Source organism: Fusarium tjaetaba (genome assembly GCF_013396195.1).
Source record: "Fusarium tjaetaba strain NRRL 66243 chromosome Unknown NRRL66243_c0000241, whole genome shotgun sequence".
NCBI lineage: Eukaryota > Fungi > Ascomycota > Sordariomycetes > Hypocreales > Nectriaceae > Fusarium > Fusarium tjaetaba.
The window spans coordinates 1-10495 of NW_023501437.1; the positions used below are offsets into that span (position 1 = coordinate 1).

At 49.0% G+C, this 10495-nt stretch overlaps 4 protein-coding genes across 4 annotated transcripts; 1 reads left to right on the forward strand and 3 right to left on the reverse strand.

Annotated features, from left to right (window-relative positions):
• FTJAE_10448 (uncharacterized protein) lies at positions 1 to 287 on the reverse strand (the record flags this gene model as incomplete). Its single annotated transcript, XM_037343291.1, has 1 exon — positions 1 to 287. A coding segment is annotated over one exon (287 nt), but the record flags the coding sequence as incomplete, so codon positions are not given.
• Positions 288 to 2142: 1855 nt separating this feature from the next.
• FTJAE_10449 (endoribonuclease Dicer) lies at positions 2143 to 6773 on the forward strand (the record flags this gene model as incomplete). Its single annotated transcript, XM_037343292.1, has 4 exons — positions 2143 to 2452; positions 2496 to 3568; positions 3612 to 5153; positions 5196 to 6773. 4 exons carry the CDS (start codon positions 2143 to 2145, stop codon positions 6771 to 6773), a joined length of 4503 nt encoding a protein of 1500 aa, XP_037202492.1.
• A 245-nt stretch (positions 6774 to 7018) lies between these two features.
• On the reverse strand, positions 7019 to 9204 carry FTJAE_10450 (ubiquitin thiolesterase L3; the record flags this gene model as incomplete). The annotated part of the gene is made up of 5 exons (XM_037343294.1): positions 7019 to 7913; positions 8028 to 8198; positions 8244 to 8919; positions 8963 to 9157; positions 9201 to 9204. 5 exons carry the CDS (start codon positions 9202 to 9204, stop codon positions 7019 to 7021), a joined length of 1941 nt encoding a protein of 646 aa, XP_037202493.1.
• A 270-nt stretch (positions 9205 to 9474) lies between these two features.
• Positions 9475 to 10267, reverse strand: FTJAE_10451 (ubiquitin carboxyl-terminal hydrolase L3; the record flags this gene model as incomplete). Its single annotated transcript, XM_037343295.1, has 2 exons — positions 9475 to 9845; positions 9892 to 10267. The coding sequence occupies 2 exons, from the start codon at positions 10265 to 10267 to the stop codon at positions 9475 to 9477; spliced, it is 747 nt and encodes a 248-aa protein (XP_037202494.1).
• Positions 10268 to 10495: the final 228 nt, after the last annotated feature.

Below are 10495 nucleotides of genomic sequence, written 5' to 3' on the forward strand. Positions count from 1 at the left end.
ATCTGAGGCTCTGCACCTCCAGGAACAACAGGAGGGGCAGGAATGGGCAGAGCAAGGCCGGGTTTGTAGGGGGGAGGGGGGGAACCCCGGAGATCTGCGTCCTCTGCACTCTCGTCCAACGAGTCAGGACCTTGCACCGCTTGCTCAGTCTGCTGAGCTTCGTGCAGGCGAGTGTCCTGCTCCGCATTCTCCATTTCATTTACCTCCCGAATATCCTTGAAGATATGGTACCACTCCTCATTTTCCAGCTCAGACTCAAGAGAAGAGGAACGTGTGGGTGTCGACATCTTGTAAAGTTATAGTAGGCTTGTCGATATTAAAGTGATGTGTGAAAGAGTAGAGAGATGAACTTGGAGAGATTACTATAGAAGAAGAGTTGACGGGAACGGGGATTCTTATAGTCTGGATGACAATAATGCCCGCTTCATTCAGGTCAAGCCCTAAGATAGTGTTTCGACTTGGGCTCGGAGTTATTCCTGGTAGAATTGGGAGTACATAGACATCAAAAGACTAAAACATGGGAAGAACACAGAGATATGCGTCACTTGCCTCAAGGAGAGCCGCCGAGAATCATAATCTATTGGTTCACGGTGAAAACTCTCTGGTCGAGTCACTGATGGAACTATAAAGAGGACAAGACAAGGGAAACCAAATGTATTGAGGCGTTGCTAATGGCATTATGACGGCATTGAGCCCTTTTCCTGAGCCAGAACAGCGAATGAGGTAGAAAGATACTGCGTGAGCGAGTTATTTGATGAAGGTATAAATTCGATGGTGCAATTTCTTACGTCAAGCAGATGAAGAGAGAGTCCTCAGGGGCAAAGAGTCTCTTGTGTGAGCCTCATATGCGAATAATGGCTTGCTCAATCCGCCCCGAGTATCAGGGGTGAGTGCTCCCATCATTATTTCGTTTGATAAAAGCATGGCATTGATGAAAAAAAGGAGAACTACAGAAATCTACAATCATAAGGAAACATATCGTAAACTTGTAGAAGTGAACGGAAAGCAGAATATATCGACACAGATCGATTCAACAGGCCATGCAGTGAAGCACTGCCGAGTTGTGGTTCAGCCACAGGACCGCATGTTGAGAAACTAGCCAATAACGTTTGAAACATGTCGGTGTCAACTCAATACTAGGGAACGAATTGGCACCGGGGCTGTGCCGATGTTTTTGCGTGAATTTCCAAAACTATATTTGACTTTCGAATAGCTGAACTTTGGTTAAACCATCTATTGGTCTCGCTTTGCCCACGGCCGTATCGCCAATATCGACCTGAGCAGCAAGTAATTTTTTGTGTGGCCGCCACGTCAGAACGCATAACGCACAATATGATATTACATTCCCTACTGAGTAGAAACTGAGTTTGGTGTGAGCACATTTTATGGATAGCGAGATGGTTCTACGAGCTCTTTTTGACGTCATAAATTCACCGAAGAATTTTGGTGACTGGCCTGGTCAAACATGCGATTTTAACCTTAACCTTGGCTGATGAGGCTGAGCAGTGCCTGGAAAAGCCGAATGGCAGAGATCAGAAGCACACTCGACCGGGGGATTGTAAATCCTTGGAGAAAATGGGTTGCAGAAATTCGGAGAAGTTGAGATTATTTGCAGCGAGATATCTGGGCCGGGCTTTCGTATTACATGGAATGTAGTTGATAATGGATTCTTAATGTGATGAGGACCGTACCGACATGCAGGGCAGATAGTAACCTTAACTAAGTACCCTATATGTAAATGGATAACTGAATAAAATTGCTTAGAAGGATCGCGATGTGCTTGATATGTGGGAGTGTGTGTTTGATTCTGCGAAACAGTGTCAGCCTGTGTGTTGTTCTGCTTGCCTCTAGGATTTTGGTCAGTTAGAGAATAATAGAAATGGAAAACAGCCTGATCCGTGATTGAAATTGTTGAGGGCTCTTGCTGTTACACTGATGCAAGCATCCGCGCAAACTGCATCCCTCAGTAGCCTCCTCCTCAAGGCACCTTCCACCCCCGACAATCCTTTTCTTGTCTCTGACACACTCTCTCACCGTAATCATCAGTATAAAGTGCTTCTTCTCTTCTTTAATCCCTCTCGCAACTCGAGTGTCTACAGCATCTGTGTCTTCATCTTGAGCAGTCATTCTCCACGCTTCAACATGTCGGACCACGAGTACATCGACACTGACGACGAAGACGATCAGTATCGCCTGATCGTGAACCCTTCCAAGCCTCGAAAGTTGACGGAAAAGAAACTTCGAGACCAAGCTGCTCTACAAGCGCACATAGAAAAGACACAGAGAGACGCCGCGAGGAGTGCCGTCCCTTTCAGCGATCCCAACAAACAGTCCCTCGCCCAGCTCATGAACCAGAACGAGAGCCACAAGATTATCGCGTCGCCCCGGGAATACCAGATTGAACTGTTCGAGCGCGCCAAAGAGAAAAACCTCCTCGTGGTATTGCCTACAGGTGTGTTGACGAGCTACTAATCCGGGGTCTGCTAACAGTGCAGGTACTGGCAAAACACTCATCTCTGCCTTGCTGCTACGACATCACCTCGAGCAGGAGCTTGAAGCGCGGGCCATCGGGAAACCCAAGAAAGTCGCCTTTTTCCTTGTGGAAAAGGTCGCACTCTGTGTTCAGCAACATGCCGTCCTCAGCTGCAACCTCGGAGCCCACCCCGTCACCAAGTTCGTGGGCAACATGAAAGGCATGACCAAGACCAAAGAGTACTGGGATGAGAAGTTTGGCGAAAACATGGTCGTGGTCTGCACTGCCCAGATCCTCCTCGACTGCCTCACGTGCGGCTTCATCACCATGTCCCGAATTAACCTCCTCATCTTTGACGAGGCACACCACACGAAGAAGAAGCACCCGTACGCCCGTATCATGGACGGGTATTACTACAAACACGAAGGCGAGAAGCCCCGTATACTGGGTATGACTGCTTCGCCGGTGGATGCGCGGACCAGGGACGTGAAAGACACTGCCCTGGAGCTTGAGAGGTCGCTTGACAGCCAGATCGCCACCATTTCAGATGAGGTGCTGATGGAGACCATGCACCGACAGAAGCAAACCGAAGAAACTGTCAACTACAGAAGACTTGAGGCTCCCGATGATACAAAGACGCAGCTTTGGGATCAGATCTTTGCCCTTGTTTCTCGCAACGAGCAGTTCAAGTTGTCGCTAGAGTTCACAAAAGAGGCGTCGTCCGTCCTCGGCACTTGGTGCGCGGACCGTTACTGGGAGCTTGCCATGACAGATCTCGAGACTGAACGGCTCGCAGCCAGGACAAGTCGGGAATTTATTGGAGACATCGCAGTGACAAGGGCAGATCAAGCAACAGAGGCCGTCCGACGTGTCCAGGCAATTGTCCGAGTTCACACATTTGGTGCGGTCAACCCAAATTCTGTAGGTCTCTCGGCCAAGGTCAGAAGTCTCCACGAGATCTTGGTGCACGCTTTCACGATTGATGGCACCAAACGTTGCATTGTTTTTGTCGAGAAGCGATACACAGCCCGGTTACTTGCGGATCTCTATAGCCAGCCTTCCATGAGGATCCCAGGAATGAACGCTGCATACATGGTAAGTTATAGCCTTTTCCATTTGACTTTGCTAACAATTTCAGGTCGGCTGTCAATCTATCAGTTCGAGCTTCGGCACCATGTCGTTTCGAGATCAAGTCCTGGCACTCCACGAATTCAAGCACGGCAATACCAACTGCCTTTTTACGACACCGGTTGCAGAAGAGGGCATCGACGTTCCAGATTGTGATCTTGTTATTCGCTTTGACCTCTACAATTCCGTCATCCAATACTTGCAATCCAAAGGACGCGCCCGACAAGCACGCTCTCGATATATCACCATGATGGAAGAGGGCAACTTGACACATATTCGAAGTGCGAAGCAAGCATTGAGAGATTCACAAGCCCTGGAGAAGTTCTGTCTTTCTCTTTCCGCTGACCGGAAACTTCATGATGATTTGTTAGACGAGGACACGGAGATGATGGTTGAGCGCATGCAGCATCAAGTGTACGAGATACCCTCGACAGGCGCACGCCTCACGTTTCCCGCCAGTCTCGAGATTCTGGCCAGATTTGCTTCCCACTTGTCAACTGACAGCTATGCCAAAATTGAATACCAAGTACAGAAGGCAGGCGATCGATATCTGGCCGACGTGGTAATGCCATCCCAGTCTCCGGTCAACTTTATAAAGGGTACGCAACAGCGCAGCAAACTAATGGCCAAGTGTTCTGCAGCATTTGAAGCCTGCAAGATACTGATCAGAGACAAACATATCGACGGCAATCTTCAGCCGACATTCAAGAAGAAGGTCCACGCTATGCGAAACGCACGGCTGGCTGTCAGTTCAAACAAGAAGGCTGATTATGACATGCGTTTACGGCCAGAGATTTGGGCTGAGCGGGGGGAGTGGTCTGAATGCTTTGCGACTACAATCACCATCAAAGATGGGGGTGCCCTTAGAAAGGTAGTTGTCGGAAAGTCGCTGATACTTCTCTCGCGCAAGCCAATCCCAAAGCTGCCAGATGTTCCTTTGTTCTTTGGCAATGGACATTCCTCTATTGCTGAATTGACGCCTTTCCAAGAGTCTCTTCAGCTCGGCCCTGAAGAAGCGGACGGTTTGACGAAATTCACTCATCGTGTATTCGCCGATGTGTTCAGCAAAGAATACGATACCACGTCCGACCAATATCCTTACCTCCTCGCACCTTGCGCCGACGGTCCCCAATCAGACACTCGGTCACACATCGACTGGGATGTTGTCAATCTCGTGAGGGAGAACGAGGTGCTCGATTGGGAGAATGCGCCAGAAGACTTCTTTGTCAACAAGTTTGTGACTGATCCATATGATGGAGGTCGCAAGCTTGTCATCAAAGGTATCGACAGAACGAAGAAGCCATCCGATCCCACACCCGAGGGAGTCCCCGAATCAAGAAGCAGAGCTTATAGATCTGTGGAACCGACAATCATGCAATACAGTAGCAGTCTGTTTCTTAAATCTCGCCGAAAGGTGAAGTGGCGGGAGGACCAGCCCGTTGTCAAGGCGGAGTTGCTTTCTCTACGACGAAACCTTTTGGATGAGTTTGAGGCTGATGAAAAGGTCAACATGGAGTGTTTCATCATTCTGGAACCTCTCAATGTGTCTCCTGTAAGTTAGATCCCTGCCTCGATGCTTGTCTAATTGTCGCAGCTACCCATTGACGTAGTCTCTATGGCCATGGCATTTCCAGCAATAATTCACCGAATAGATTCCGTACTGATTGTCTTGGACGCATGCAATCTTCTTCGCCTTGAGATTCCACCGGAACTTGCACTGGAGGCCATGACCAAAGACAGCGACAACTCTGGAGAACATGACACAGAACAGATCAATTTCCAGACAGGCATGGGCGACAATTACGAACGATTAGAGTTCCTCGGTGACTGTTTTCTCAAGATGGCCACCACGATCTCAATCTACACACTCATGCCTGATGGAAATGAGTGCAAATACCACGTCGAGCGTATGCTTCTCATTTGCAACCAGAACCTCTTCAATCATGCGGTTGATCGCAAACTCCAAGAGTTTGTACGATCCAAATCATTCGACAGACGAACGTGGTACCCTGATCTTCCACTCAAGAAAGGAAAGGCACCGAAAACTTCGATGAAGCATAATCTGGCCGACAAGACGGTTGCCGATGTTTGTGAAGCTCTCATTGGAGCGGCGTATCTCACAAGCAAGGACAGCAACATGGATTTGGCTGTCAAAGCCGTGACGCGAATGACCAAGTCAAAGAACCACAGAATGAAGGCTTTCAAGGATTACTATAAAGCTTACAAGGTTCCTGAGTGGCAGGAAGGTAATGCATCGGCCTCTCAGCGCAACCTCGTACAGAAGGTGGCACAAGCGACAGGATACCGCTTCAAGTATGCACAACTTGTCCAGAGTGCCTTTAAACATCCTTCGTGGCCGTATGAGTCTGTGCCAGATTATCAACGTCTCGAATTTCTGGGCGATTCCCTTCTCGACATGGCCATCGTTGATTATCTCTATCGAAACTTCCCCAGGGCAGATCCTCAGTGGTTGACGGAGCACAAGATGGCCATGGTATCGAACCAGTTTCTTGGCTGTCTTTGTGTAAAGCTTGGTCTGCACCCATGTCTACTCTCTAGCACATCGACTCTCCTCAGCCAGATTCGCGATTATGTCGTGGAACTTGAGGTTGCTGAAGAAAATGCTCGCAAGGAAGCAAAGGAAGAGGGAACTCCCATGCGCAAGGACTTCTGGCTCAAGGTAGATTCACCACCAAAAGCTTATGCCGATGTGATTGAAGCTCTCGTTGGAGCCATGTTTGTCGATTCAAAGTACAAGTTTTCGGTCGTCGAGGATTTCTTCACCAAGTTCATCCAGCCATATTTCCAGGACATGAGACTCTACGACACTTTTGCGAACAAACACCCAGTCACCTTTCTGTCCAAGAAGATGCATCAGGAACTCGGTTGCACAAACTGGCGCATCAGCGCAGAGGCTGTACCGTGTAGTGCAGATCAAGGCATGGCGGCGCTGAAGGACACGGAAATGTGCGCTGTGTTTATGGTGCATCAAAAGGTTATCGCGGATGACACTTCTGAGAGTGGACGATATTCTAAGCAGCGTGCTGCATCGAAGGCGCTGAAGATACTTGATTCGTTTGGGGAGGATGTTGAGGCGGCAAAGAGGTTTTTGGGGTGTGATTGTCAAATTGGAGGGGGGGATGTTGAGGTTGATCATGGAACAGCTGTTTGAGCTGAAGACGGCACTAGAGTTGGGGACGTGGTTTAAACATAAAGCGAGTTACAGCGTTAGAAGCGTAGACAAGATTATAGAGCAATTAAAAGCGTTGCGTTGATAGTCCTGGTCCTTCGGGTGCATGATTGAGGCACGAGACACGCATGGCTGAGCAGCTTTGTCTCTGTATTGGGCCCTAGACGGTGACATATCCAGGATCCATAGATAACCAGACCTATCTCTACTTCAAATACACCCATCCATCACTGTTTGGCTTTCCCGGGTACAATACTAGAAAGTCCCCGTCTATCAGGCATAACATACCCATCCCTCGCCTCAACACTCCCCCAAAGCTGCGGCGAATAATACACAAACGGCAACTCCTCGAACGCTAACCTCGAATTCCCCTTGATACACTCCTCTAATCCCATATCCTTCCGTCCAGCAAGCGCAATCTGTATCTGCTGCACCCAGAACATAGCCTGCGTCAAACCAATCCACTTCGCAATCTCCAGCGCCGTCGACGAAGCCAGCGAAGCATCACCGCGCTTTGTACTAGTCGCAGTAGATTTCGTCTTTTCTGTAAGACGGTTGAATAGGAATGTTATGAGGCTAGCGTGGCTGGCGACGTTGAGTTCAGACTCTGGGATGAGGTTTGCTTCGTCAATGAGGATGGATGCCAGGAAGTCTAGATCTTCTGATGGTGGGAGTTTTGTGTTTGTTGAGCGGTTATTTGTAGCGTTTATCATTTGTGAGACTGCGAGGTCTTTTCTTGCTTGCGAGGGAAGGTTGAAGATATTCGGGAGGGGTTTCTTGTCAGGGTTGACGAATGCCATTCTAGCGGGGATGCTCTCCCATGTTAATTGGGAGTAGTACTCTTTCCACTCATCACCCTTGATGTCGAAGAGGGACTTAAACGCCTCGTAAGTTGTGAATTGCTTTTCGGATGATTCGACTTCCAAAGAACGGGTGTAAGCGTGGATGATCTGAATCCAGAAATACGCTTGTGTCTCTGAATACGGAGGAATCGAAGAATCCGTCGCTCTCAACCGCATCGTCGAAGACTGCAGTGCGTCAAGGGCCTGCTTAACAACCCCTCCGCGTCTAAGCTTCGACGAAAGAGTCTTTTGGACAACCGAAAACGCAAACCGTGGGAGTCTATCAACATCGTTTACAACTTTCTCTTGCACAGGCGTATAAGTGACTTGTTTAATCGTAGGAAGAGGCTATAAATCCGGTAGACTGTAATTAGCCCTAGCTAGCGGTGAGAACAGCAGGTCCTTGGAGTAGTATCTTCTCCATAGGTTGGAGTTCATGAGATGAGGTGCTGAGAAGACGATGTCGGCGTAGGCTTCTCGCGAGGGGAATATACCGGGGTGGGAGCGTGCTTGGTATTCTATTGCGGCGACTTGGATTTGGTGAAGCCAGAATATCGTCATTGTTCTGAAGAGTCAGTAACCAGATATAGAAAGGGGATGGGTTACTTACTTGTGCGCTGTGTTGCGAAATCTCTCGGGTTTTATTTCGCGTAGACGATTCAAGTGCTTCATGAAGTCATCGGCACACTCCAGCAATCCTACTCCTTTACCGAAGCAATCGTGTATGATGAAGAAGCCTGCTCTTAGATGAGTGTAATGATCCCACGCCTCTAAACTCCCATCTAGAAACGACTCCCAGAACGTGTTTGCATCAGCACTCTGAGCATTAGCCGTTCTGATCTTATTGAGAAGCTCCTCTTCACCCGGTCCCTTTTCCCTCAGCTCAATCTCAGCTTTCGTATCCTTCGCTGCATTCTTCGGTTTAAGGGTCTTTCGTATCTCATCCATGACGTTATGAACCTGACAGCCTCCAAGGGCACTTAGACCAGGAGTATCCAAGATCTTGATGTCAAGCTTATCAGCGTATGGTTTGATCTCAGCTTCAATCTTGTCTCTTAAATCTTTCACGATTTTAGGTCGTTCTTCTTCTGAGAGGAGATCTTGCTTGTTGAAAATGATAAACATGTGTTTTGCTTCGTACTCAAGCATCATGTTCAATCCCATGCGGAGATACTCGAGTGAGAACTCAACGCGCTCAGAATCTGTGTCGGTGCAGCTTTGGATGAAGATCAGAAAGCGATCTTGGGTCATGTAGTGTCGTATAAGAGGACGAATAGCATCGCAGCCTAGACTGTTAGTAAAGAACACAGTTTACAGAGAATAGCTAACCTCCAACGTCCCAGAGGGTAACTTTCTCTCCGTCGGGATAGTCTATAGTCTCGACATTGAAGCCAATTGTCGGAATGACCTGTACGGCTTCATTGAGCTTGAGTCTGTAGAGCAATGTTGTTTTGCCGGATGCGTCATTGCCTAGAACGAGGCCGACGTGTTCGCGGCCTCCGCCCAAGAGCCAACGGGCGATACCTGGGATGTTAGCTTGAGACAATCACTTTTCGGTAAAACTTACGCATGATGTTGATGATTGAACTGAATTGAAGATTTACCAGAAAGTAAATGAATTTGCTGCTTTATATGTTGTTAAAAGTCGCTGCCTTGAAGTGGGGAGCTGAGATTAGACGTGGCTTCAAGAATCTGCCTTGTTCTTCAGCTCCTCGAAATAACTACCTACGCTAAGTGCCCACAGCCCCTAAACTTCTACTTCAACAACGATACAATTCTCTAGTCTTCGTGAGAAGAATGAACCATTATTCAAGTCTAGTCCAGCCTCTTGGGTATCAATCCTAATCCATAGACCCAGCAAGCGCAACAGCACTAAACCTCAGATCCCCACCCTCCCTCTCCAAAAACTTCAGCGCACCCAGCGCCAAACCCTTTGGACTCAGCACATCCTCGTTATCCTCCAGATCCCCCCGTCGAATAGGTCCTTTTCGCCGTCCGTCGAGTTCCCACAGTCCGCCGTCTGTGCCCTTGGCGAAGCAGACGTAGTGTAGCTCCACGTCGTCTTCTGCTGCAGGCGCGGGCGTGTCGCCTTGTGTAGCGGCTTCTTTGTGCGCTGTTGCGAGATCAGGTGTTGTCTCGAGGACTTTTGCGCGGCCGTGGGGATCGAGAGGGATACTCTTCTTGATCAACACATCAAGCGTAGAATCCTCCTCTGCGAAATATTAGCTCCCATCCATTCCCCTAAGTGTAGAACGTACCGATGAAACTTCTAGCATTTCCATTGCAGACAGCGTGTAGTAAACCCATCAGCCCACAGGCATTCCTAATTGTCTGCGGCCACCAGAGCACCGGCTCCGTATCCCCCTTGCCCTTGTACTCATCGGCCAGACTATCCTCAGCCATGCGGTGACTCTCGTACACGGCGCTAACGGGGAACACGAGGAGGAGAGCGAGCACGGGGCGGGGTATGAAGGCGAGGAGGTCAGGGTCGGTGAGGGAGTAGACGTCGTGCATTGCGAGGGCGTTTGAGACGCCGAGTTTGTGGATGAGGGTTGTCATGAGCTCGGGGTTTGCTTCGAGGGGGATGAAGGCCGGGCGGGAGTCGGAGGGGTTGGGGTCTGTTGTTGAAGACATTTTGGCGGTTGTTTGTGTGAAATGTGAGGTTGTGATGGTGTTTGAGTGAGTTGGTGATGTTAAGCTGGTGATGATGGAGGAAGAAATGCCCCACGTTGAGTTGGCGGGGTGGTTTACTGATGACGTCGCCTAAACAATTCGCTAGGTACCTAAGCCTTACAGCGTATCCTCGGCATAAAAGCATCCATCATCACAGCTGCAGCCATCATGCTATCGTTTGAGTTGTGC